This window comes from Ursus americanus, chromosome 3 (genome assembly GCF_024610735.1).
Source record: "Ursus americanus isolate L20-20 chromosome 3, mUrsAme1.1.p, whole genome shotgun sequence".
NCBI classification, from domain to species: Eukaryota; Metazoa; Chordata; class Mammalia; order Carnivora; family Ursidae; genus Ursus; species Ursus americanus.
In genome coordinates, this window is record NC_142129.1 from 85,397,890 (window position 1) to 85,425,538 (window position 27,649).

Consider the following 27,649-nt stretch of genomic DNA (forward strand, 5'->3'; position numbering starts at 1 on the left):
AGTAGAGGCTTTAAGGAAACACCAGAGCAGGGCCAGGAGCCATGGCATGGACCCACTGCTGCTTCTGCTGCTATTCTGGCTGGGGCTGAGCTGCCACTGGCCCTGCGGGGACCAGCTGTCCAAGCTGGGGCTCAGGACAGACTCCACGCCTTATGAGTACCTGTCCTCATCGCATCTGCCCAAGAGCTGAGACTGGTGCAAGGTAAATGGGGTCACTCTGCCAGTGTCCCCGGAACCACCCCATCCCCAGGACTGTGGCTCCTGCTGGGTCCACGGCAGCACCAGCCCCACAGCGGAGAGGGTCAACATCAAGAGGAAGGGGGCGTGGCCCCCACCCTGCTGGCTGTGCTCATGGGCTCCCACAAGCATGGTGGGCACCGACCTGCCCATGTGGGGGTCAGCGCACAAGCTGGGGGCGACATGACCTGCAACAACCAACAGGCCAAGGACCAAGAGTAGGACAAGTTTAACCAATGTGGAACATGCACTGACCTCACAGCGCCATGCCGTCCAGAGCTACAGCCTCTGGAAAGCTATGGCTCCCTTTCGGAGGGGGAGAAGAGGATGGCAGAAACCCACTCCAACGGCCCCATCAGCTGCTGTTAGCGGCTCACTACACAGGGGGCGTCTACGGGGAGCACCGTGGCATAAACCATGTCATTTCTGTGGTTGGCTGGGTTGTCAGCCATGGCACCGAGTACTGCATTGTCCGGAATTCGTGGGGAGAACCGTGGGCTGAGAGCAAGGCTGGGTGAGGATAGTGACCAGCCCCTATAAAGATGGGAACGGTGCCCACGACAACCTTGCTGTTGAGCAGTCCTCTCTGTTTGCGGGCCCCATCCTTTAAGACACAGGTCTTCCGAAGAGCGGTGTTTGAAGAAACGGTATTATGAGCCATCATCAGAGGGGATCCTACTGTTAGGGGCGCTGGGTTGGTACTGCCACGGTCTGAAGGATCCGGCGGCTGGTCTGGTCATGGCACTTCGCAGCTAGTGGGTGCTGCTGTGGTGCTGGCTGCAAGGGGAGTCCTGAGGGAAGAGTCTGAAAGGGGATGGCGGAGACTCCTGGCTCCCCTGCCACTGCGACGGCAGCCAACCCTCTACCCGGCGAGGGTGTGATCCGCAAGGCAATTATGTGACCTCTGTTCTGACCTACCACCAGTTCCTGTATCACCTCGGAATCACTGGTGGGGGTGGAGAGAGAAGATGGCCATTTCCGATTGCCCAAAAGGGGTGAATACAATACGCGACTTCCCACAGGAAGAGCACAAAACCAAACCAGAACAAGAACAAAGCACCACAGCATGCGCGGGAAGCCACCTTGGCTTGGTTGGCACCTAACCGTCTCTCCGGCGCCTTCCAAGGAGTTGCCTTGCCGGCGGGAACCACAACAGAGGGAGGATGGATTAAACAATAGCTCCAGGACGTCTCCAGAAACCCCTTAAACAACAAACCCTACAAGCCCTATCCAGCTTAACAAATGGAAACCGTGTCGCAGATAAGGTAAAAGTGGGGCTAATGCAGAAACCACTGGTATTCGCTCCCTCCTTTCCAAAGACGTTTTAAAAGCGTGTAGTTGTATGTTGTTTGGACCGGCAGGGCCCCACAGAGCTGGCGCGCGAGCCAGGAACGACGGCTGTGTCTGTCACTTAAATGTCCCAGTAGCCGCGGGAAAAAGTACACTGGAACAGGGGAAACTAGTTTGAATATACTTTTTAAATTGTAAATACTCTTACCCAAACTACTATCCTTTCAACACGTCATCACATAAAAACGATTCACGAGCTAGTTTACCTCCTCTTTTAGTCCCACGTCTCCGGCCTCACTGGGTCCGCTACAGTAACTTAGAGCTCACCTCCTTTCAGACCCGCCACGCTGCGAGCGCTCGGTCGTCGCAGGGGCCCGTGGCTGGTGGCTCGTGGTGCAGGGCGCAGGCCTGGCTCCGGCAGCAGCGCCCCTCCCCGGGCGCCTTCCGTGTTGTGAGGGGGGCGGGGGGCGGGGGTCCTCAGAGGTGCGCAGTAATACTGCGCTCAGATGGGTTTGTCTGCGAATAACCCTATCGACTGGCATTTCTTTGCTGGGCCCCCTCCCCCAGCGCTCTCCCTACCTCTTGAAGGGGGTTCAGTGAGATCCAACCCCCTCCCACCCAACTCCCACACTGCACCTCCCCCGGCTCGGAAATGGCCGCCGCGACCGCCGCGAAGCCTCCGTGGAGACTCTCGGGACGTTAATCAGTTTCGCAGCTGGAGGCAAAGTGATCCAGTGCAGCGATTCCTCCATTAAGGAGCTTTCTCCCGGCCTTTCCATTAGGGAAGGACTTTTGCATAAAGTGAAACGTACTTTGTCTCCACCAGGGCAGACAAAGGATTAAATTAAAAGAGCAATAACCTTGCTACTAGCTGGGCTAGCAGGAGGGCAACAGGGGAAGTCATGGTCTCCCAGCCTCTGTCGTGCACGTGGCTCTGAGACTGGGGCGAGCTGTTGTCTTTCTCTCTTCTTGGGTATAAAGTGGTTTAACCCCAGTGCTGGCTGGTTGGGCCTTTTCAGGTGCATTGAGCAGCCCCTTGTTTCCAGATGAGGGAAGGAGCTGAGGCCTTTGCCTGGGTCCTGGAACTCTAGTGAGAACCGAGGTCCCCTGGCCCAACCCCTGCTCCTTCCCTTCTACCTTGTTCTGGCAAATTCCTATCCTTGGTGTCCCATCCCTTGATTTCCCGAGTCACAGCACCCTTCCTGCTCTCCACATGTCTCTACCCCCACCACACACACACAGATGCACACCACTTGTTCAATGCCCCCTAGCATCTGCCTGCTAACTCAGGAGTCTTTGCAAAATGCTTTCTACTCCAGGTTCTTCTTGTTAAAATGCTCCAGAAAGGAAAAAGGCGTGGTATTGGACAATTCCCATTCCAAATACATCACCACTGATGAGTGTTCATATGTTGGGGGAGACACTTCCTCAAATAGCTGGAGATTGTTGTCCTTAAGATCAGTGAAGCCTGAATCAGAGACTAGGACCCAGGCTGATTATGGAAAAGGAATGACAACATGAGAGGGTAGAATCCTTGGCAGCTTTACCAGTAAAGGATTACATACCTATAGCATTTTCATTTGTAAATGTGGCTCTTCTTAAAAACATTCAAATACTTCCCTATCATCCACTTACCTCACCCTCATAACAATACCTCACAAGCCAAGCCAAGCCTTTGCTTGCAGCAGGATTTTTTTTATGTTTTTTTTTTTTCTTTTTTTCTCCTAGGCACCATTCCCTCCTTCTTCTGTCCCTCACTTCCTATCTCTGAGCTGGGATAGGGGTGGAACAGGGGAAGAAAAAGGAATTAAGGCTTTTATAAAATAGTCACCTTACACTGAAAAAATGCAGTGGGAATGTGGCCCCGTATTTATAACCTGCCACAGCGGTTAGAAGATGATGTCATGGGCTGTGGGTCCTCTGGGTGGGTTTGGGGGCATGGTCTCTGGGGCTTGCTGAGCCATTGGCACTCCTGGCCTTCGGAGGCATAAGGGTCCTTCCTCCCCCCTGGACACTTGGCCCCTGAAAGCTGAAGGCTCTGTTCTCGGGAGACTGGAGGCTGAATTCTTGTCACTTGATTCCACGGCAGGCCCGAAAGCCACGGATGGCCGCCACCCAGCACAGGTTGGATCACGATTTGCCTGTGGCTCTGGCTGCCGTGAGCGAGCCCCACCGAGGTGGCATGCTCTCCCCAGGGAGCTTGACATTTCAGGAAACTGGGCCAGCTTCCTCTCACCCTCCTTTCTCCTGACACTAGCGACGCAATAAAGGGGGAATGGGGCCGGAAGCTCGGGCTCTGTTGTCTTGCACACTGAAGCCTTTGTGTCCCTGAGCAAACTGTAGCCGGCAAGGGGCTGCAAATAGAGAGACCTGGGGAGGCCGTAAAGGAATATTCCCAGCGGGGACACTCCAGCGCTTGTCTGGCAAGCATTTGTTCACTGAATTGATCTGATTACTCAGGACTTTTTCTTAGCCGGTGGTGGAGCAGAGAGGGGCTGCAGTGGCTTCTCATTCTATTTAATTTCTGTTTTCCAAGAATGAATATCAAGGGAGCAGCTTTGATTAAACAAGCCTTTAAAAAGGGGAGAGAACGCCAGGTTTTACAGAAAGCTTTACCGAGTTGCTGGCAAATGGCCACATGACACAATATTTTTAGTCTATGGATATTATCTCCTTTCTAAGTACAAAACTGCTATTCCCATTAACACAGGCTCGAAGGTTCAGGGATAAGGAAATTAGCCTGGTGTTAAAAGAAAAAAAAAATCAGGATTCCAGGAAATCAGCCTCTTAATAAAAATGAAAAAGAAATTCCCCAGGTTCCCAATTCTATAGTGGTCCGCCCTTTCTGTCTGCTGCTGTTTCGTTTTTCTTCCTTGCTGAGACGTAGGCAGAACTGGGGGAGCTGTCAGAATCTAGCCTCGCCTTACCAAAGTAAAACAGATTTTTTTTAATTCGACAAGATTTTCATTGTTGCCATTTTGTTTTGTTTTAAGATTCTTAAAGGTGGGAACACTGGAATCTGATGGGAAATAGGCAAGAAGAAAACCCTGATACTTAACATTTAACAAACATATATTGATTGAGAAAAACATTTATTGAGCACCTATTATGTGTTAGGCACTACAGATGTAGTAACGAATAAAATGAAGCCCTTTACCTCATGGATCTTACACTCTAACCGACAGTGGCAGTTAACCTCAACTGAGGGCTTGCCATGTTCCAGGCACTGTTCTAGAACTTTATGTGATAACCCCTTGGACATGCCCTATTATTATTACTCTTTGTTGCACAAGCTCTTACAGATGGAAAGTAGTAGAACCAGGGTTCAGACTCAGCAGTCTGGCTCCAGAGGCACCACATTTAACTCAACCACCCCCATTCGGGACCCTTCTATTCTAGATGGGGTTAAGTCCCCCTTCTCTGTTCCCATCATATCCTATGTTTGTCTCTCTCTGAGCACGTCTCCCACATTTCCCTTGTATGTTCCATCAGTTGCCCATCAGCTTCTGGAGAACAGGGTTTGTCTGTCTGTCACCTCTGTATCCCAAGACTTTCTCCTGTTTGAGACTAACCAGAACTGGAGACCTATCTCCTAGAGCATTAAACACATTGGAAAGGCATCCCTATCCAGGTGCATATAGTAAATGCCCCCCATGGGTCTATAAACCGTGCCATTCCATCACATCCAGCTTGAGCCTCTGATCTATGGCTACGCGAGGGTTCTCTGCAGGGAAGGCTCAGCTCAAAGGCACAGAACGGCGCTGCGTGTCTAGGCAGCTGCTGCCCAGGCTGTGAGCTGGAGAGACAGTGGGGGGCCTTGGGATTTAAACATCGTAACTTTGAGTGCTGCCAAGCTCTTTATACAATTTGGGGGGCTGGAAGAAGGGTGTTCCTTGGTGTTGCCCAAATATTCCCCCTTAAAAATGGGTAAGAACCACTTAAGTGACCAGCAGGAAAGACTCAGTAAAGTAAGCCCTACAGTAGAAGGCTGTGCCATCATTAAACAGCCAGGCAGTAAGATAAGAGTTAAGAATATGGGGATGTGCTCAGGCTACAAAGGAAAAGAACAAGAGAATGGAATTTTGACTGGAGCATCATCTCAATTTGTCTGGAGGGTATCCATTTGCATAGAAAAGAACAGAGGGCTATTCGTGAAAATCATAAGATTTTATAGGTAACTAATCTTGAGGGTTTTTTTTTTTTTTACATTTTTCTGTCTTTCCTAATTTGTATGTAAAAAGTATGTTTTATTACAATTAGGAAAATGGTTAAAAACCTTATAGTGGCCCCAAATGAGATCTTTAATCTATTTTCTGTGCATTCTGTCTTCTCCTATGGGGGGCTTAGCTGCGATCACACAACATAGGAAATCGCTGGGTTGGAAGCCTTGGCTGGCGTTTCCTTTGATTCTAGACTTCAGGGGCTGTGGCTCTGATTGCAAAATTTCCACTGATTATCTGATCCAGAGATCTAAGGCCTTGAGGATAGATCATCTCTCATCCTAGTAGTTAATAACGAAACCTTCGAAACTTAAAGCCCTTTGGAACAAATGGCTATAAACATATAAGCCTTGTGTGTTGCTGTGGTGCTTCGCATTTTCCGGTGTGCCTTCTGATTTAATCCTCACAAAAACATGGAGGAGCAGTTGGTGGTATCGTCCCTATATTACAGGCAAGGAAGGGACTTGTCCCAGATCCTGTGGTGAGGACAAGAACTTGGACTCAGCTCTTCTGATCCAGGTCCTTCGCCTGCTTCGTTGATGCCATCATGGCAGCAAGGAAGCAATCTTGATGAGCACCCATGGATAGCACAGGGGTGGTCCTCCCATGGGCTGCCCTTAGTGGGCTGTGTAAATAAGCCTGTGATCCCATCAGAGCAAGTGGGCTAGGCAGGGGGTCACCAAGAGAGCCGGGATGGGCACTGGGAGCCATAAAGGATTAGATTCTTAACACCCCCAAGATATGGAAAGACTTGACCAGTGGCCATAAACCTGAGATCAGATTCTAAAACAGCCCTTCTGTAGCTCCAAACCAGCCCAACTTGGACTTGAGGCCCTGCTAAGTTTCTTCTCTCTCATGCCTGTCCCTTTCCTTTTCTCTCTCATCATGTCAGTGAATGATGTTTGTGAACATTTTTGCACCCTCCTATATCATAAGTTCTTTCAATGGTAGAGACCAGGTCTTATTTATGGTAGTATTGACCTGTTGCTTAATGCATGGTAGCCATGTTTAAATAGCGTTTGTCAAGGCCAAGACCTGGACTTAACCCCAAAAGTCATCCTGAGAAGCATAAGTGAGAACATGGTGACAGGGAGAAGGAGACTGGACTCAGAAGCAGGGTGCCTCGACAGGGGGCCTTTACACTCGCTCTGTCATTGAAGCAGGACCCAGTGACCAGCTCCTCAGGGTGTGGCTTCTCAGATCAGAGGCTCAGGCCAGCAGATCCAGAACTTTCTTGCTTCAAGAACCATCAAGTCTGAGAACTGTGCATTGGGCCTCATCTTGATGCATCGAGGATGTTCCATGGGCCAAGAATATAAAATGGGAATGGAACAAACTAGTCGCCTGGCGAAAGATGAATAGGTACTCGCAGTTACATTCTTTTTTTTCCTTGTTTTTTAGTATTTCCTGATCGTCCCCTCAGTGAACTTCAGACTGTCTGCTAATGGGACCCTCTTCTCCACAACAGAATTTGACTTTGAAGCAGGACACAAAAGGTAGCCTTTGCCAATGACCTTGGTTGAAGTACCGTCTATCTGAGGGTTGAGGAGCAGGCTTGGTGCAGCCCGTGGGCAGCGAGGGAGGCCCCGAGTGTTTTGCTGCCCTCCTACTGAGTTCAGAGGGCAGTAAGCCCCCCCCCCCAAAGGAAGAGGGACTAAGGCAATTATCTGGAAGGCCTCCTTCTCCCTTCATCTCCACATAATAAGAATGGAGGGATGGGAGAAGTCTCCCCAGGAATCTGGAGAATTGCCTCGGAGCCTTTCTGGCTTGGGAGAGGCAGCTGTCAGAGCTGCTTGCTAACATCAGAGCAGCAGGGTGGAGGCGAGCAGGTGGCTGAGGAAAGAGGTGAGGAGAGACCAGGGTTTGAGGATGAAAACACACAGGGTGACCTTGGCTCCTCACCTCACCATGCTGGTTCCTTGATCCCTGGCAGCCTTGGTCTCCTCACATGGGCGTAACACACGTGCGCAGGGATATTGTGAGGAAGGACACAGAGACATGGTGTATAACATGGCGGATGTGAGCAGCCATGGGGGAGATGATGGCCAGGAATAACAACTATAGGGTGAGAGAAAAGTGGAGGGGTGGGTTTGCAGAGACGAGGAAGGAAGGGCTGACATGGCAGTCCTGACTCTGCATGTTTGTCTGAAGGAGGGTGGCCAGAAAAGGGCAGACCCTTCCCTCTCTCCTCCCCCCCCCCATTTTTCCCCACTCCATTTTGAGGTAGTGTCAGCAAAGCCTGAGTCCCTCACTTGGGGGGGTTCCCTGACAGTTTCCATCTGGCTGCGGGAGTGAGAGATAGCCAAGGGCTCGGAGCCGCCACGACGATCCAGGTGAACATTGTGAACATCAATGACGAAATCCCTCGCTTTACCAGGTAGGCCTGAGGGCGTGCTGGGCTCCATGGGGTGCAGCCGCCGTCTCTCCTGGGGGGCCCGGCTTTCTCAGATGCATTTAATACAACACAGAGGGATGCCCTTTGCCCTGGTCCAGAGGAGAGACAAGAGGCCTGAGCTCTTCAGCGTCCTTTCTCTGAGCCTCCGGATGTCCCCCTGCCAGCTTCGCTCCCCTTTCCTCTGCACCATGGGATTGTGGGTATGGTGGGGAGTGGGGAGAGGGGCTGGACATGACAGCCCTGGGGCGGGGTGGCTGCTGGGCCTGTGTAGAAGGTAAATATAAGGCAGGTACTGTTATAATAGAGTGTTCAGCATGAATAATAGCAAAATCCTAGGGCACGCGCCACCGGTCAAGGCTCTATAAAGCCCACTCTCAGAATGGTGTCCTCTCTGACGGAGGAGAGGTCTCTTTTGACGGTGCCTAAGAAGCGTGCCCACTGCGGGGTATTCTAGATTTCTTCCTGCCGTGGTGGGTCCAGGAAAGAGGACTGGCTGTGTCTGGCAGCTCCTACATCCAGCAGGGGTGAGGAGGGTGAGTGAGTCTGGTGCAAGCAGCCTCTGGGAATGGGCCTGGCAGCAGCCCAGGCACAAAGGGGAGACCCAAGCCCGTTCCAGGTCGGGCTACCGGAGGGGAAGATGGGATTCTGAGCCAGTGTGCGACCCTGCAAACTGCCCAGCTTCCTGGGTACCAGACTTTCCCTGCCCCGGTTGCTGAGGCAGGCTCAGGAGCCAGCCCGAGCAAACCGGCAAAATCACCTGCCTGGTAAGTGATAGTAACTATTTCGTGAATAAATCCAGCTCCGGAGACTCCACCAACAGAAAGCCCCGGGCCCAGAACTACAGAGAATGCTTGCAAAAGTATTCTGAGAGTGGGAGTATTAAGACCACCCTATTCACAGGCTACGCTGCTGCCGCTTGGCCAAACACACCACAGTTGTGCAATTCTGGATGTGCACAGTCTCCAGCCCGGTGGCTGGATGTCCACGTGGAGGAGAGAGCAGCAGACACACTCCCCCATCACGCTTCCCAACGATGCCCGTTACCACGTGAAGCTCGCAAGGATGAGGCAACGCGTTCCTGCCCACGGGTTCCTCCAGGAGCACAGCACGGGCAGTTTACAAATAGCTGTGACACCCCAGCCTGGGTTCAGACTCCAGCATTTGCCGGCCCAGCGATGCAGACTCATCAGTAACCCCGGGGGCAGGCGACGGCTGCGGGGCCGGAGCCCACGCCGTCTGCCATGTTGCCCCCACGTTCCAGTCTGTGAGGTGGGGACGCAGGCTAACGGGGTCGCAAAGGGGAAAGTAAGTTCTCCCAAGGGGCAGACTATCTGGTTTGGACGACATCTTCCAAAAACAAGCAATTAGCCTCAGCACAAAGAGAACATGGCCTTGGCTGGTTGCTGGGGCCCCCAGAGATGGGTCTGGAACTCTGGTTCTCCTTTCTGGTTTGAGAAATAATCCCGTTAGGCCCCATGCCAGACAGAGGGTCTGAGTGACCTTTTAACCATTTCATACCAAATCATGAGGCTCTACGTCTAACAGCGATCCGTGGGTGTTGACAGGGATGAGTCTGCAAGAGCCTGACCCTGGAAGCACTGGGGCAGGGGGGCGGCCCTGACTTCACCCACGTGCTCAGTTAAAGTCGACCGCGTCCGTCAGTCACCCGTGGTTTGCAAGCGTCCTCTCGGTTTCAAAGCAGGTACTGATTTTGAGGGCTTTCATGGTTCCCTTGAGCCATGATCCTTCTTTTCCTTCCAAATCAGTGCCAGGACGAGCCTTAAGTTCTTCAATTCAGAATTAACACAATTAAACCCTTGAACTGATTCAGCTACACTGAGCTCGAGGGTAAAGCGGAACTGCAGAATGTGGAAACAACTCTTCTGTCTTTACTAGTTGGTAAAGTCCTACAATTAATACAGCCAACGCGAGCGCTATTTCTGTCGTTGAGAGCTCACCATTTTATCCCTGGGTGGTGGCAAACATCTGAATGCTTTGTGGCCTCCCGATGTGTACTCGAGGATTCTGCTATTATGACAGTCGAGCACCTCATTATAGAAGTACTTGACTTATATTTACTCTCTACCTAGCAAGCACAATGCTTGCTGCTTTGACAGAGCACTTTACCTTACACTCTCTCCCACAGCTCGTTTCTTCTGCATTTACCTGCCATCCTTTTCAACCGGGTGCCTCGCAGTGCATACACACTTTTATGCTCCTACTGCATACTCCTTCATAACACTGAAGCCATCCTCCGGGATTCATGCCCTTCCCCATGAGTGTGGCCACTGGCCCTTGTCTCCCCCTTGCCCAGGGCCCTGGTAATCCGGTGTTATGTGTGGGATGGGTGGGGGGGGGGATGTAATTGATATCAGACCTTGACCCTATCTGGTGGCTGCAGGGCCCCTGACGGAATAGATCATAACCGTGGGCCATGGGTCACACCTTTATGTTAAATGATATTTTACACACACTTGGGTTTTGGGTCCCCAGGCCAAATAAACCGAAGATTTGTTGCCTTCTGCCAGGCTCACTATCAGGTGAGCCAAGGAGAGAATGGTACACTCGAGGAGCCGTGTACTCACCAGTAGCCTGACTGGTTCCCGTCACAGCGCCCTGATTTCCTGGAGCGCCCGGCTGGGCCCGAAGAACCTGCAGAATGGGGTGCTGTAAACAGTTGCACTGAGGATGTTCCCTGTGGGGGGCGCTGACCTGTGCGCTGTGGGGGGTAGAGGGAGCTGCCTCCCTGGGCTTTACCCCCTGGAGGCCAGAAGCAGCCCCTGCCTCCACTTGTGACAACCAACACATTCACCCCCAGCTGAGAACTGCTGTTTTAGAGGAAGGGGATTCTCCTCCCAAGGGGTCCTCTGTCCTATGACAGCCTGGGTATCTGTGGTTGTCACCTCTGGTGAATCCTTATAGGAGCTCTTCTCACACTTTCAAAGTGCAGACAGATCCCCTGGTCATCTTGTGAAAACACCGATCTCGATGTGGCAGTCTGGAGCTGGCCTAAGCTCTGCGTTCAGATCCAGAATCCCCAGGGAGCCTGTGAAACATGCGGGGACCACACTCGGAATAGCAGGGCCAAGGGGTAAAGGTAGCACAGAAGCCTTAGCAACCTCTTTGTTCCAAGTCGACGGAAGCCACTCAAAGTAACCAAAACAAAAATAGAAAGCGTTGGAAACAGAGGCTCTCCCATAACGGACACAAGGGCTTAGTCTAGCTCTGGGAGCTGGTGCTACCTTCCTCTCTCCTCCGGCTCTGGGTTTGGTGCCTGCCACCCCTGCCTCCTTGGCCCCACCCTGCTTTGCCTATTCCTGTCCCACGATGGGCCACAGACCACAGTCCCCTAGAAAGGGTCAGGCAAGTAAGTGCATCAGTGAGGAGCCCCAGTGAGGCTGCATGGGGAAAGGAACAGAGCCCCGGGGTAGCCTCTTGGCCTGAGCGAGATTACTGTCCCCCACACTGGGGCACACCGACAGGACGTCACCTCAAGAACAGAGGGCAGACCCAGAACCCAGGCAGGAGCCCCGGTGAGCAAGGGCCTGGTCGCAGTCTCTGTCTGCCTGCCTGTCTGATGTTAGCTGGACGTTCCCTCTCCTTTCTCTCCCCTCTGGTCCCATCTACCCTACGAGGAGGACGAAACAGAACTGCAGAAAAATTCTGAGCTCACAAAATGCATGCGATCATTTAGACCTGAGATATGCTTCCCTTAAGGAAGGGAAAATCCAAACTTAGGAACCTAGTAAATCAGAGGGTGATGATTTGCCCCACTGAAATGATTTTCCCTCAGCAGAAGGATCTCCTGCAGGGTCATTCTAAACAATAAGCCTCATTTGGTGCATTCAAAATTCCTCAGTTGACCCAAGTTGTGTGGTTAAAACTTTGAACCTATCTGCCTTGTTATCAGCCTGTTCCCAAAGCACTGGAGGCTGAAGGAAGATGGCTAAGTTGGCGATTCGGGGTTACCTTGTAAGAAGTCACCCTTGGAGGGCAGTGACCTTGGCTTCTCCGTGCAGAGAGCTGACCTTAATGATAAATGCAGCTCAGGAAGGTGTACAAGTTCTGCTCCCGCAGGCAAAAACAGAGCAAAACAAAAAGACAAAGAAGAAATAAAAAGTATTTATAGTTTACTACCATAGCTTCTGGTGGCCGCCAGGGGATGGGAGTCAGGAACCTGCGTCCAGATGGATTTTTAAAATCGCTCAGGGAGCTTTTGCACAAGAATTGGAGAGGGAAGGGAGATGGCTGGATGGGCCAAGTACCCTGATTATAAGAGATGTGAAAGCCCCGGCCGATCTGAATCGGAGTCAGAGGCCCAGGCCCCTGCACACGGTGGCATCCGCGGGGACGTGATCTTTGGAAATACAAAAGCCGGTCCCCCCTCCTTTCAGCTGCTGGGCTTTCTCGGAGCATGTGGATGCAACTTCAGAAGCTCAGTGCTATATTTAGCACTAACCAAAATATCCGCCTTGCAGGCTCCACCCTCCCGTGCCCCTGAAAATGAGCTGTGTCTGCTGTATTTCTGCTCCAGCCCAGCGCGCGTGTACACGATTCCCGAGGAGCTGGCTTCGGGCACCATTGTGGCCAACATCACAGCGGAGGACCCGGATGATAAAGGTTTTACCGGCTTCCTTCTCTACAGCATCACGACCGCTAACCGCTATTTCGTGATCAACCAGCGTAAGTCACACACACACACACACACACGCACACACACACACACACACACACACACACCCTTCTGTGCATCCTTTAATCCAGCCATTTGGATTCTTTCACAAATATGTGATCTGTCTTCTGTTCTGGAGCGTGCCTTTCTGTCTAGAATATCATGACTTACCGGGTAATAGATGCGTTAAAAGCAGCTGATGTTAGGGGTCTGGGAAACTGAACAGGGTCCCAAGGTCACCAGCCAAATCACTCCTTCATCCCTAAAGCAGGTGGCTCTCTAGCAACGGATGAGTTCACTATCCTGGGGGTACCTGGAAGTCTTCTGAAAAGAGGATCCAGACCAGTACTGTCCAAAAAATAAACAGAGCGGAAGCCACATCTGTAATTTTAAAGTCTAGTAGTCTAGTATTTTTAAAAAGCAACAAGAAACAGGTGAAATTAACTTCGATAAGGCATTTGAGTGACCCCAACATGTCCAAAATATTGTCATGAACATTAAAGTTATTAGAGACATATTTGATGTTATCATTTATTGTACCAAGTCTTTGAAGTTCGCTGTGTGTTTTATATTTACCACACATCTCAGTTTGGACTGGCCACATTTCAAGTGCTGAATGGCCACATGTGGCTAGTGGTTACCATACCGGACTGCATCAATCTGGAGCCATCTGCTGGGCTGCTGGGGGTTATCTTCCCATCTAAGTATGTCAGGGCAGAGAAGGAGAGTTCCCCCTCCTAGAACAGCCATCTTTTATGGGGGTCTTAGCATATAGCAGGTGCTATCTAAGTGACCCACTTGTATTCCATTTCACGTACTCAGCACAACCCAATGAACTATTTTAATCCACACTTTATAGATGAGGGAACTGAGGCTTAGAGAGAGACTTGGACAAGACAAATGACTTGTCCAAGGCCTCGCAGCTTGTGGGTGTGAAGCAGATTCAAACCAAAGACCATGACCCCAGGGACCACTCCTAGGCAATACCACCTCATAAGTTCCTATCGCATCCTTCCAAAGGGCTTTGCTTTACATGATGACTTTGTGGAGGCGAGCATTGGACAATCCCAGAAAGACAATGTGTTATTTGCCCCATTGGCTTTACGGCAAAGGACGCCTGGAGGGCTAAGGTCATAATTGTGCTCTATCTCTGAGCACTTTCTAGTGTCCTGTCATCAAAGACCTCACTGAGCTAACGGTGGAAGGATGGACAGCCATGGTTTAGAATTCTGTTCACTCTACTATTGCAAATGTAACTTCTAAGAAATGCAGTGGTTTTTGGAGCATATTTATTAAGACTCTGGTCTTAAGTAACAGAAATGAAGGCACGCCAAAGCAGGCACAGAGAAAAAAAAAAAAAAAAGATAGGGGATACCTACCAGCAGGGTCCTGGGGATCCCATGAGAACCAGTGGGCGGGTCACAGGAAGGGTGGGATCCGGGCCTCAGCCAGCGTCACGGCGGAGGTGCCCTCCCACCCCCATGATCCGGGCCTCCGGGCAGCGAGAATTCGGGCCTCTGATCTGTAACTCCACTGATAACCTGACTTGTGTCTCTCGGTGACACACTCTCCAGTGAGACAACTCAGAGGGTCAAGCTGGAGTCAGCTGTCTACCAGTCTCGTCACTCTGGGCAAGGCCTGCTGCCAGGGGCCCAACCCTGAAGTTTGAGGTGAGAGTTCTGGAAGGGTCAGCCCGGGCATCCCAATCAATGTCTAACACAGGAACTTACACGAGTTTTTTAAAAATGTGTTTGTATAGAAGGTATTCTCCTGGCAAGCCAGTCCTCACACCAGAACAATCTTTCCAATTGCCTCCAAGTCTCCAAGAGTCGTGTTCTCCCTTTGCCTTCTCAGTGACCGGTACGCTCCAAGTGGCCCACAGGCTAGACCGAGATGCAGGTGAATTAAGACAAAATCCCACCATTTCTCTGGAAGTTCTGGTGAAGGACAGACCCTCGGGGGGTCAAGAGAACCGCATGCAGATCACCTTCATTGTGGAGGACATTAATGACAACCCTGCCGCGTGCACCAAGACCACCTTCAGGTATATTCACGTGCCGGGTGCCCCCCCCGCCTCCGTGCTCGGTGGGCCTACACTCTTCGGCTTCTTTGGCAGGAACCGAAGAATCACGGGCAGCCGGGACATGCCTCAATAACAGAAACCCACCTGAGCTGTCCGATTTCAGAGACAGGTTTTCCTTTCTTGATCCTTTTCTCTTCCCTGTCTTCATTTTCTTTCTTTTTCCTTGTTTCCCTTTTGTGCTTTTGCACTCTGGCAAAAAATAAAAAAAAATATATATATATATATTGCTCTCTCCTATAGCATGTCCATCTTTGTTGGTGAAACGTACCATGGAGACTTGTTAGGCCCTCTCTGGACTTTGCCTTTTCTTTCTTTGTTGCCACCGGTGGCAAGACGGTGCTGCTAGTTAGCAGTTATAATAGATACTCGAGACTTAGGATTAGCAGCTGGGAGCTCCCCGAGAAACACGCCACCCGTAATAGGAATAAATCACACCACGTATTTACTTAAAATAAAACAAAGCCTCGAATTCACCTTACACAACTTAATTGCCAGTAAATCAAAGGCAACAAAAAGGGAGAAGATGCAGAAACAAGTTATTTTGTCCATTTTGACTTATTCTTCGTGTCACAACCTCTTTGGTGTTATTTAAAAATAAAGTCCATCGTGGTTCTGCGTTAATATGCCTTTTGGCAAACAGCACTGTGTCTCTACTAGCAATTCTGTCTAAATGCCACACGAGTCGCTGCCAGGGTTGGTTTCATCTCTGTGGCTTCCCGCTTGCCAGTCTCCTGCTTCTCGGGACCGTGACGCTGGCTGAGCGCATGCCTGCTCTGGAGCGAAGTTCAAGACCAGAGCATGTTCCCCTTTCAGATGTCCCCACGGAGAGAGTCATCCTCGGAGGTCACCTTTGACAGGTTCTGCAAGGTCACTTTTTAAGCTCTAGGTGACTTTGGACACAGATGTAATCCATGGTGTGGCCATGCAAGGGACCCTAGGACAAAGGACAAAGACTGTCGAGGGTTGGCAATAGAACTATTGCTTATACTTATGAATGTCTCCCTGTTTTCTCAATTGGCGTGCCCAGCATGATGCTAAAACTCAGTGTGGCCTGGAGTCTGATATTGAAACAGTTAAACCCAGTTTTGGACGGACCCTATTTGCCCACTTCGGATCCAGCTTCCAGACGTCCCCGCCCTGCTCTGTGCCCCAGGGGTATGGATATGACCTATAAGGTTATCCACTGGCTCCCTTGCCCTGCACCTTCTGGGTGGCCAATGGGAAGACCTAGAATGAAGGTGAGAGTCAAGTCAGGGTATTTACCCTCCTGGCTCCCTGCCTGTCAGCTGGAGAAATCCCTCCACCTCCTGCAGTTCCCAGATCGCACACAGCAATCTCTGTTCCAGCTTCAGGAACTGCTCCCTGCACCGGCCCCTCTGGGGCTAGAGGAGGTAAGGGAGCTCCACTCTTACTTGCCCTGAAACACTGCACCATCCCTTGAGATTTCCATATACCCTGTGTGCACCTCTGTAATAGTCCCTTTACTAAACCCTTCCTAGAGTCTTCCTAACTGTTCATCTGCTTCCCGCTGAGGCCCTGATCAAGTCAGTACGAGCCTTGACCGTGTGATAGGTTTCTATCCCGTAACCATAACCTCAGAGTCCGTTTGATGGGTGGGGCTGATTGCAGCGGGTAGTTCGGGTTCTGACTTCTACACTATTACACGCTTAAATGGAACCCACCTCTGTCAACTGAGCCTGGGCGGTGGGGATGGAGTCAAGATGCCATGTGCAGTCCCACTTCGATTTTCTTTGACAATCTAAATCTAGCATTCTTGGGTGGCTCTAGTGGCTGGGGGCGATGTCCTGTCCTCATGCCCTGCCCTTCCAGGCCCGCCTGCTCTTCTTTGTTCCTCCACCCTGAGAGGTGGAGGGCATGGGTTGAGGAGTAAGAACTCTGGGAATCAATGACTGGCGAGGACCGTGCTGTCTCCAAGTTTCCTTGTCCGTTTCCTCACCTCCTGGTCACTTCTGCTGAGTGCATACTGTGGCTTGCTGTGGTCTAGGCTCCCCCAATGTGTGGCATGACAGCTTGCAGACTGCATTCCATATTGGCTGGGAAAACCACAGTTTGATGATCTGAGACTGTCCAGGCAAGGCCACACAGAGTCCCACTCTTGATAATCTCTCCAAATTAGCCCTGAAGGTCAACGCCAGGCAGTAACTAGACTAATTGTACTGATTACTGTAGGTAACTCTAAACAGCGTTCAAGTCCCGCTTCTGGCTTTTCCATCTTGCAGGCATCCTGTGAAAGCCACGATCTGAGGAGGGGAAACAAAAGGGCTCCTTCCTCTGCAGCTGCGGGAGGTGGAAATCTTTATTCCAGAAACCCAGCCTCATTTGCAAACTCCAGGGGCTGGGAAACCTGACCCAGTATCGCCTGCCACCGATCCTTACCACCTTCCCCGTTCCCACCATGCCAGAGCACACGGGTGCGTCCAAACCAAACAGAACAGGACTGGTGCTGCTCCCAGCTCAGACAACACGCATCCCTGAATATTTATTCCTTCTTCAGGGCTTTTGGCATGGTCCCTGCCAGGGAGTTTGGGAGAGCAGGTGCAAGAGAGGGGGAGGGCGCCAGCACCCAGTGGGTTGGAGGCAGGTGGCTGCGTGCCCGGCCCCCTGCTGCCCCCGTGGGTCGCATGGGTCCTGTAGGCTCTCAGGCCAGCCTGGTGATGGAAGCAGCCCTTAGCACTGAGGCCCCTGCGGCTTTCCCAGGCTGGTGATGAATGAGCCCAGTGCCTGATGGAGGCATCAAAGGCACCGTGACAGCCCCCACTCTGGTTGTAAATTGTCCTGCGCTTGGCTGAAAGCGCTCGGCAAGCTGTTTGTGAGCCAGAGGCGGAGAAGGTCAGCCGGCTCAGACTGTGGCTGGGCCAGTCACCTTTGCGCGGGGAGGGAGCATGGTCAGATGGCTGGGAGCAAGGGCAGCCAGCCTTTGAGGCTGGGCCTTGATGAATGAGGGGGAGTGGTTCTCCAACTCATGCGTTTGGGGGAAAAATAGCAAGCGTCGGGGAGGGAAGAATGGCAAGACCATGCTAGGCAGCCCCGGGATGCTGAAACGAGCCCCTGGCTGCAGGAAGCAGGGTTCTTTGGATGATGCAACACTCTGGCTTCCAGAGTCGGAATCAAGGTCTGGATCCCCAAACTGTCTGTAGGCCTGGAGATTCATTGCCGGAACTTACAGCCAGATTTACTAACACAGACAAGAGAGAAGCGTGCCTGCCTGCGCCAGCTTTCTTGGACAGGTCTTGAAACCACTCTGAACCGCTCTTTCTTCACCTGTGAAATGGGGACAACAATCCAGAGCGCTTGAGGATGAGGGAATTAGAGGTAGATTTTCAAGTGTTTCTTTTGTTACCACACGTAGTGGTGTTTAATAAGTGATGTCTGTTCTAAGTACTTAGGAATGACACCACGACATGGTAGCCAAGGCAGGAACGGGACCCCAATCCCGCTGAAACAGAGGCTGTCTCTGCCGAAGAGGCACCTGTCAGAAAAACCGCTTTCCAGGAAGCAAGCCCAGTTATCCTCAGCAGCCCAACGCCCTCCTTGCTGTCAGACGTTGGTCTGCCTTCGCAGAGCCCAGAGCCCACGTTAGCTGCCCTGAAGAGATGACGTGGGATATAGAAGGGACCGTAGTTTAGTGCAGAGAGAGGTGATCGTGCGGAAGATTAGGCAACATAACACATGCTAGTCTGGTGTTCTGAGAACAGGACACCAAGACAGGATAAATGTGTGAGGCTTTCATTAGGGGACACGCCTGGGGAGAAAATGGGGAGAGGCAGACAAGGCTGAGCAAGTCATCAGACCACAACACAAGTCTGACCTCAGTGAAGGGAAGAGGGAAGGAGGGTGGGCAGAAATGTTCTAGCCTGCTGTGTAGTCTCTGGAAGGTTTGGCTAGGGCATCAAGGAGTCCTAGTGCCAGCGTCAGCCATCATGGGACGGGAATGAGCCTGCCTTAGTATGTCTGCGACACCAAGTCGCAGGCACGCGGCCTCACAGCATACGAAGCAATGGATTTCAGAGCACAGCAGCACAGGGTCTGTGATCAGTCACGTTCCTCGGCTGAGGGTCTTCCAGACACATTCTCACGGCAGCCACGATGTATTTTTGTAAGACAGAAATGATTGAGGTAGACAGCAAAAACCAAACCAAACACCAGCCACAAATTCCTCTCTGTCTGCACCCACACCCCTTTGCAATGCGATTCTGCCGTTGCTCCCATCAAGAGATGGGTTTCTCTTTCTACTCCTTGGATCTGGACCTACCATGTCAGTTGCTTTGGCCGCTGGAACACTCACAAATGGGATGCAGCAGAGGATCAAACGGGGTGCATGCACTGGGACTTGCCGTCTTTTGCTACTTTTGGGAACCTGAGATGTCCATGCAAAGAACCTGGACCTGTCTCGTGGAGGGTTATCGACAACATGAAGCAGACACCTGCTGCCCTCCCGCCAGCAGGCATGTGATCGCGGCCATCCCAGACCAGCCAGCCCCAGCTGAACGGCCAGATAACAGGGATCAGCCAAGCCAGACTAGAACCCAGAGAACGCATGGATAGCCCTTAGTATTGCAAGAAATAATAAGTGCCTTGTTTTAAGCCACTGCATTTTTGGGCCAGTTTGTTATAAAGCAAAAGCTAACTGACATGATTTATGTCTAGATTATAGATGGAAAACCTGACACCTGGAGACACAATAAAGTTCCTGAATGAACTGAAGCCTAAAAGTGTTAATCACGCTTCCTCAGGGCCTCCCACACCGAGCTCAGCTGGACCAGATGGCTCCGAGTGTGGCGGCAGCTTTCCTCGTTTGTGCTACTGGAGTCAACTGAGATCGGGACTCCCAAATTCAACCCTTAATAAAGCTCTGTTGGGTGAATGACACTAACGTGTCAGGGGGCCCTTTTATGACGTCAAAGTCCATTAGAACACAAGTGGTGGAAATCCTGAGTTTCAAAGCGTGGGAGGTGAGGAGCTTAGGTGCCCAGTGATTTTCCCTAACTAGGTCATAAGCGCCTGGCAGGCAGGGCAAGATTTCTGTTTCTCTTATATTCTTCTTCACGGCTGTGCTAGTCTCATAAGTCACCATTCACTCATTCGACAGACATTAGCGAGCGTGCCAAGAACAGAGCAAAGATTTCTGTCCTCTTGGAGCTTACATTGCAGGAGGGAAGCAGGAGATAAACAGGATAAATAAGTAGATGGGAAAGGGTAAGTGCTAAGAATTTAAAATAAAGCAGGGAGCTGGAGATGGGCACCTGGGTGGGCTCCCGAGGAGGCGACCTTGACTGGAGACTCAAGAAAGTGAATGAGCAAGCCGGGTGGGCATTTGTGGGGAGAGCGTTTGCACAGCTAGTGGGATGGCCTGAGGCCTGACTTCCAGGAGCATCGGGAGAGTTCCAGGAGCACCGGGAGGCCCGATGGCGGGAGCCGACAGGGAGCCTTGCAGCAGGACCTGAGTTCAGACAGGTAAGGTGAGGCAGGGCGCACACCTCCTGAAGACCCCCTAGATCAAAGGGAAATAGAAGCCATTGGGATTTAGGAGCAGAGGAGTGGCGTGACCCGACAACGTTTTAACGGGATCCCTCTGGCTGCTGTGTTAAGAAGAGTCTGAAAGGAGGCAAGGGCAGAGCAGGGAACCCATTAGGCAGTGACTGTAGTCACCGTGGACTAGCTTTGAACTGAAATTAAAGCAGAGGTGTCTAGCCTAGGGCCTATGTCAGGAGGAACACTCAATCACCATTTGTTGGGGAAAATACTGAATCGTGTCTTTTCGCCAGCATTATGGTGCCTGAAAGAGCAGCCAAGGGGACGTTGCTTCTGGACCTGAACAAGTTCTGCTTTGATGATGACAGCGAAGCCCCAAACAACCGATTCAACTTCACCACGCCATCTGGAGTAGGGAGCAGTGGCAGATTTTCACAGGATCCAGCTGGCTCTGGGAAAATCGTGGTCAGTTAATGGTCATTGCATCATTGAAAGGGCATTGGGGAAGCTGGTGTAACATGCATAGTGCTTTTGCTGCCCCGCAGAGAGACATTTCCAAGGTAACTCCCTCTCAAAGCGACTGTAACTGACAAACTTAATAGTGACTCTGTTCTCCCCGTTCGCTCTTTATTTTACCCAAGTTCCGGGAATCATTTGTTCTGCATAGTTGTGCCTGGGGCGCTAAGGACTGGATTCTTTCCTGCAAAGCTCGCAGTGTGCCCATCACGTCCCATTAGTGCCCTCTGGCCTCAAGCACTTCTGTGTACTTGAGTGCTCATCTCTGGCCCGGAGAGGTGTGAGGTGAGAGAGAGGCAGCCCAGCGCCCTGACTGTGGAAGCCCTGGAGACCCAGCAGAGAATACGGGAGTGGGGGTGTGTAGGTGTCCCCCTCCCCAGCAGCTTCACAGGGGCATAAAAGCAGGATTGGTAGGTGGGTGGGTCTAAAAGGCAGGTCCCAATGAGCTGTGTGAGACCTTTACCTACAGGGTTCCCCCGGAGGGTGATGAGGAAGGAGGAGAAGGAAGTGGAAGGGCAGAAGGGTCTGGGAGTGGGGGGAGGTCTTGGCATTAGGGATAGAGAGTGGCCCACCGGGCATTCTCTCTCCACCTCCCATGCCAAGCCCTTCTTCTACCCCCAAGAAAGTCTTGCCAATTTTATGCACATGTATCAACTAAAAAATAATTTCTATTTTTTCTGTTTAGGAAATGAATACATCTTCACTGTAGAACGTAGAAAACACAGAACAGCATTACCATTCAGTGATAACCACTATTAACGTTTTGATATGTTATGGATTTTTATGTATATTCCATACATAGATGCATAGATATTTTAAATGATGGACATATCCCTGCCTATAGGATTCTATAGCATGCTTCTCTTCAGCTAACCTGAAGTCTTAAGCCTATGCTGTTGGGCAATAGTGCTTACTGAACATCTTTAAACACAGATTCTCTCTCCTGGTCAAGTCCTTTGAATAAATTCTCTAGCAGTGAGCAAAGGTATGGATGTAACTTGTTTAAAGCTCCTCTTATGGGCAAAATGCTTTGCAAAAAAGGTTTTGCAATTTACGTATCCCTTAACAGTACATGAAAATGTCTCTGTCGGTTTAATTAAAAGGATTGTTTATTCTGTGTAATATGATATCTCTGTTTTAATCTAGCTGATTGGTGACCTAGATTATGAAAATTCAAGTAATCTAGCCGCCGGCAATAAGTACACTGTGATAATCCAGGTGCAGGACATTGCCCTTCCTTACTATAAAAGCAAGTATTATTTTGATTCATTTCATGAAGTATCTCCCTTGAGTAGCAACAGCTAAACTGTACTGGGCAGCCTCAGTATTGGCCTAGGCATTTGTGTTCAAAAGGAGACTTCAAAAACCCTAACACTTGGGAATCAGCCCAGCATCCTCCGGTCATTTGCCAGGCACTTTTGATCTGTCTCTGAGTCCTTTCTTCAACTAAAATCTCAAGGATCTGCGGCCCCTCTTGCCCCACCCCCCTCTAGCAGTAGGGCTCGAACACAGGACCTCCCCTTTCTTGGCTCAATGACAACACTCAGAGTCTTCTAAGGATCTTTCTGTCTGGCTTTTGTCTTGCCATTTTCCAGTGCACCCTCCACATTCTGACAGTGATTTTCAGGAAATGCAAATACCATTATATTACTTCTTCGCTGAAAGCCCTCCGCGTGTCTCCCCGTAGCTGTCAAGTTTAAGTTCAAACTCGGACCTGGCACACAAGGACTTTCATCTCTGGCCCCTGCTTAACTCTCTGCCATCAGCTCTGGTTGCCCACCTCTAAGTTCCCCTTTTTCCAAACTGCAGTTTCGCTGAGACGGTCATGCCGTTCTCTACCTCGGTATCCTCACACGTGCCCACAACTCCCTCCCACTCCACCCTGGCCCGTTTGTGTAACTCTAAATATCCCTACAAGCCAGCTTCTCCCGGCGTCCGCAGTGACCTGCACACGTGTTCAGCCGAAGGCAGCTAACTACTCTAAGCATCGTGAAGGCAGGACCTACCAGGTCTTCTCCACCTTGTATCCCCTCCATTCTGCACAGAGCCTGGGACACAGCAGGTGCTTTAAAAATGGTGAATAAACAATGTGTCCTGAGTGGGGTGTTGCAGTTTAATTTTTTTTCTATCTCTGCTTTCAGACAACATCTACATTTATATCTTCACAAAGCCTGAAAATGAGTTTCCTCTTACCTTTGACAGGCCATCCTACGTATTCGAGGTGTCAGAATTAAGGCCAGGTAAGGAGCCGACAGGGCACAGATCCCAGGGCTCTTGTGGACTCCTTCATCCACACGCGTGGTCCACGGAGCAGAAGCCGCCTTCAGCTCAGGGGGTCCCGAGTGGCGTTGTGCAGGGCAATTCACAGCTCATTCGTGTTTACTGCATCTCTCATTTCTTTTGAAATTGTCCTCCCTGCTGAGGAGCTCTTCAGGTGAAACCTAAATTTTGAAAACTGTTGTTTAAGCTGCGTTTCTCCGAACCCCTGATCGCTTCCTTATCTGCGTGCCTGATTCTGCTCATCTTCCCTTTCTGTGGCCTAAGTTTTCCCTCGGTCTCCACTGTGATTTTTATCCCACTTGCGCAGAGAATTGAAATTTAAAAATAGAGAACAGATTTCCCATTTGTAGATCTCCTTCATTTAAAAACAAAGTAAGGACATTTTCTCGCCCGTAATGGGAGTCCCTGGAGGCCTCTTGTGCCCTCTGCTGACAACTCGATTTCTGTAGGTTCTTCCCCTCTTTCAGCTTCTCCCCATCTCCCCTGACTTCAAGGTGGGACCGTTAACTCTAGTATCATCACACTTCAGCCCCGCTTTTGATCCTTTACTCATGGCTACGTCCTCTTCTCTGTTCAACCAAGCAACCAACCCAAACACTCCCTCTAAAAGGATCTTCTCTCCATATTACTTTCTGTCTTGAGGATGGTCTCCATTTCCTGGCCTGAAGTTTTAAACAAAGCACAAGAAGAGGCTCTGAGGAGAATGCTTTTAATTCCTTATACCTTATCCAGTGAATAACACATGCCGCGGAGATTGGGTTCATTATTCTTCACAGATCTTTTCACGATTAGCGATCACCTACTTTGGGTCAAGCACTTAGTGCTGGGGCTGTACAGCGAAATAAGAGGTTCCTGCCCTACAGGAGTGCGATGTGTGAGAAAGACCCACGGAAGAAGCCAGCCAGAACTCCAGCAGCCCCACCAACAAGCTTTGTAAAATGAGCAAAATGCAACAGTCTTTAAAACCCTTTTAAAAACTGTTTATTTTTCATCTTGTTTATAAGAGCAATTCACGCTCATTACAGAAAATTTGAAAGAGACAAAAAGACAAAATTTGAAATAGACAAAGCTGTGGCAAACCAAGTATGTGTGAGGATGTTCTTTGCAGTGTTGCTTACAAACACGTAACATGAGCACGTAATTGGCGTGCTCGGAGTCCATATAAAGGTATGAATTGTCTTTCACGCCTTACAATTCACGCCTTACTCTATAGCTTGGATCATAGGGCCAGTTACCCGGTACGTGCTCATTAGCATAATTTGATTTTAATAGACTTGAAGACATACACCGTACAGAGTTTGAACAGCAAAGACACCTCCAAAAGCCCTTCTGCCGGTGATGGTGGGAATGTCTGCTCCTGGAGTCTCCCCCCCCCCCAAGTAGGACTAATCGCAGGTACTTGATTCTTCCAGCTCAAACCCGAGTTGGCCTAGTGCACGCCGCTGATCAGGACCACCCCCAGAAAAGGGTCGTGTACTCCATTTCCACCGGAGGAGCCAGCCCGCAGTACCCAAACATATTTTGGATCAATCCCCAGACGGGAGAACTCCAGCTGGTGACGAGAGCAGACTACGAAACAACCCCCATCTATATTCTCAGAATCCAGGCCACCAACGGCGAGGACAGCAGCTCAGTCACTGTGAGTGGGGCTGTGGGTGTGTTCACACCAGCCCAACTGTTGACTTAAGATCTCTCTGGCATTTTCCAGGTGTGGCTGTAGCGATAAGGAATCTTAACAGGGCATATCCCACAGATGGAAATGACTAGTGGTGTCCAGGACAGCACATTTGGACACACCTAGAGCCTAGGAAGTAAAGATGGGCATCTGTAGGCCCAAGTCTGTGGGTGTCTGGGGGGCGTGCCAAGACTGATGACCGCTCTGCGCGGCCAGCTTCCTCCCGTTACCCTTTAGATCTCTCTTCGCTTTGGCAGTGGCTGGGGTGAGATGCATGCCTCCAGAAGTGGGGTGTAGTTTCGTAGCTATGCATTTCCCCCTCCCCAGTAGTTCTGCCATGTTTCTACCCCACCCGCATCACATCAGGTAGGGTAGACTTTCACACGATGTGGCTTGAACCAGGGCTCTGCTGCTTCTCAACCTTGGTGTTGCTCACCTGGTTAAATGCAGACGCTGAGTCGGGAGGTCTGAGTGGGCCTCGGAATCTGCATTTCTAACACGTTTCCACATTTCCACTGGTGCAGCTGGTCCGTGGCCACACTTTGAGTAACAAGGGTTTAACAGGTCTGTGCTGTCCATGGTTAAGATGATCTGAAGGTAATATGATGGCCACAAAGATGGAATTATTTCTTGGTCTTTCTCATTAGTAAAGTGAAGAAGCATAAGGCAAATGAACTCCTGGCTAGCGGTAGGCAGCCCCGTGTGATACAGAGAACGACTGGTTCAGTCAGGAGACGGAGTTCATTTCTCAACTTTGATCCCAATTTTCCAAGGGGGTCTGAGCAATGCTCATCTTTGTGTCCCCATTTCTCTCTCTCTTAAATGGAGAGTCACCTGATAACCCATCGCCTGAACAGTCCAGTTCCTCTGATGACTGGCTTTGAATTAATGGGACATTTTTTTAATGAGGTGTGAGGCTCGACATTGCTGGCTGAGCAAAAGACGTGCTAAGTTGAAGATAATTGTCGTGTTTGTTAGGCTGGCTTTTTGAGAAAAATGAATGGACTCCACTTTGGGAGCTAACTGGAGTGAACATTTCAATTTATTCCTGGGCTCAGAAATAGCTGAAATCCCCAAATTTCAAAGGTAGAATGAATACGACTCAAAATTCATAAGCCTTTAAAAAGGGTGATGATCACATAAGTCCCTTTCAGGGCTGACGTTCTGTGATTCCGTGCTGGCAGGCGTCCCAGTCCATATTCCAATTCACCACGCATAAAAGACAACGATGAAACAGAAGAGGCCGGCTCCTGCTTGTGGCAGTTTAGGGCACTGGCTTCATGCGGTGCTAATAGCCCAGGTCACAGATGAGATCCCGGCTTAGCCAGGTCGACTCCTTCTCTCCCAGTGGTTCTCAACCCTGGCTGCATATTAGAATCAGCTGGAGAACATTTACAGAAGTGCCTGGACCCCACCCTCCCGAGAGTCCAAGTCATCTGGTCTGGAGTGGGCCTACCAAAGTGGAACCAGAGCCAAGAACCATTGTTCTATATTCCAAAGTTCAAGACAGAACTTCCAATTCACAAGGGCAATGGGCAAGGAACTATAGGGGGTCACCATAAATTCATCATCATCCCTGGGAAAACAACTCCGCATCCTGTGGGGATGAGCCCATGTGTCTAGATGCATGTGGGTGCGTGGGGGGGATGTGAATGTGTATATTTATTCACACTAGCACGCGCGTGCACACACACACACACACACACACACACACACACAGAACAGAGGTTAATAGCCCAGGACTTGGAGTAGGACAGACTTGAGTTCAGATTGCCTGAACTGTGCCTCTCACCAAATGGAATGACCTGAGGTCTACTACCTAATCTCCCTAAGCCTCTGTTTCCTCGTCTGGAGAATGGGAATAATCATATCGTCTAGCTCAGAGGAGGTTCCATGAGCTGGTCCACCAAAAGCACCTAGCCCAGGGTCTGGCACACAGTAAATTCTCTGTGAGCTCTAGCTGTTATTCCTGGCTGCCTTCTTGCTGTTCTAGGTAACTGTGAACATCCTTGAAGAAAATGATGAAAAGCCGATTTGTACCCCAAACTCTTATTTCTTGGCCATCCCAGTGGATCTGAAAGTTGGCACAAACATTCAGAATTTCAAGCTGACGTGTACTGACCTTGATTCCAGCCCCAGGTCGTTTCGTTACTCCATGGGCCCAGGTACACAGTTTCCAAGGGCCCTTGGTGTTGGAGGCCTTAGCAGCTGTTTAGGGGGAAAGGGGTCTCTTTTCACACACTGATTGGAACACAGTGTAGGGGGGGTGGGGGTGAGGGGGTATTTTGAATGAGGGAAGCAAGGTTGAGGAGTGTAATGGTCCTGTGCCTCCAAGCCCTCTGGCTTCCCCGTCTCACCTAATGCTTCCCAGACTCCCATCCGTGGTTGCCCAAAGACCCAAGGAAGAGTGAACCCCACGGATGGCACCCCCACCCTCCACAATTCCCACCATCATGGTGCATGAACCATATTAGTGTAGTTTAAATTTTTTTAGTCCCCCTCCTCAACCACCTCTTTTCCTGCCAGCTTGTAATGGGGGCGGGGAATCCCAATCCTCTCTCTGGATAATAATAGATTAAATAGATTAAATGCATTCTGAAACGTGTCCTCAGGAATTCTCTTTTACTCCACTCACTTTCTCTCTTTAAAAATATACCACTGTGGGGGGGAGGAGAGCACCCCTCAATGGAAATGAGACCAAAATAGCTCATCTAATGAAGTGCTGGGGCCAGAGATTGAAACCCAAACAAGCAGAGCAATTCCATGTGAAAGAGTGAAAATCTATCCG

At 50.5% G+C, this 27,649-nt stretch overlaps 1 protein-coding gene and 1 pseudogene across 1 annotated transcript in view; both read left to right on the forward strand.

Moving 5' to 3' along the window:
• CDHR3 (cadherin related family member 3) overlaps nt 1–27,649 on the forward strand; it is a 49,634-nt gene that overhangs the window by 10,702 nt on the left and 11,283 nt on the right. The window contains exons 4-12 of the mRNA XM_045792188.2: nt 7,149–7,243; nt 8,020–8,124; nt 12,677–12,825; nt 14,669–14,858; nt 20,684–20,855; nt 22,053–22,155; nt 23,048–23,146; nt 24,599–24,825; nt 26,855–27,026. Coding sequence (XP_045648144.2) covers nt 7,149–7,243; nt 8,020–8,124; nt 12,677–12,825; nt 14,669–14,858; nt 20,684–20,855; nt 22,053–22,155; nt 23,048–23,146; nt 24,599–24,825; nt 26,855–27,026 — 1,312 coding nt within the window. The remainder of the gene's footprint in view (nt 1–7,148; nt 7,244–8,019; nt 8,125–12,676; nt 12,826–14,668; nt 14,859–20,683; nt 20,856–22,052; nt 22,156–23,047; nt 23,147–24,598; nt 24,826–26,854; nt 27,027–27,649) is intronic.
• LOC123789506 (cathepsin Z pseudogene) lies at nt 47–889 on the forward strand (annotated as a pseudogene).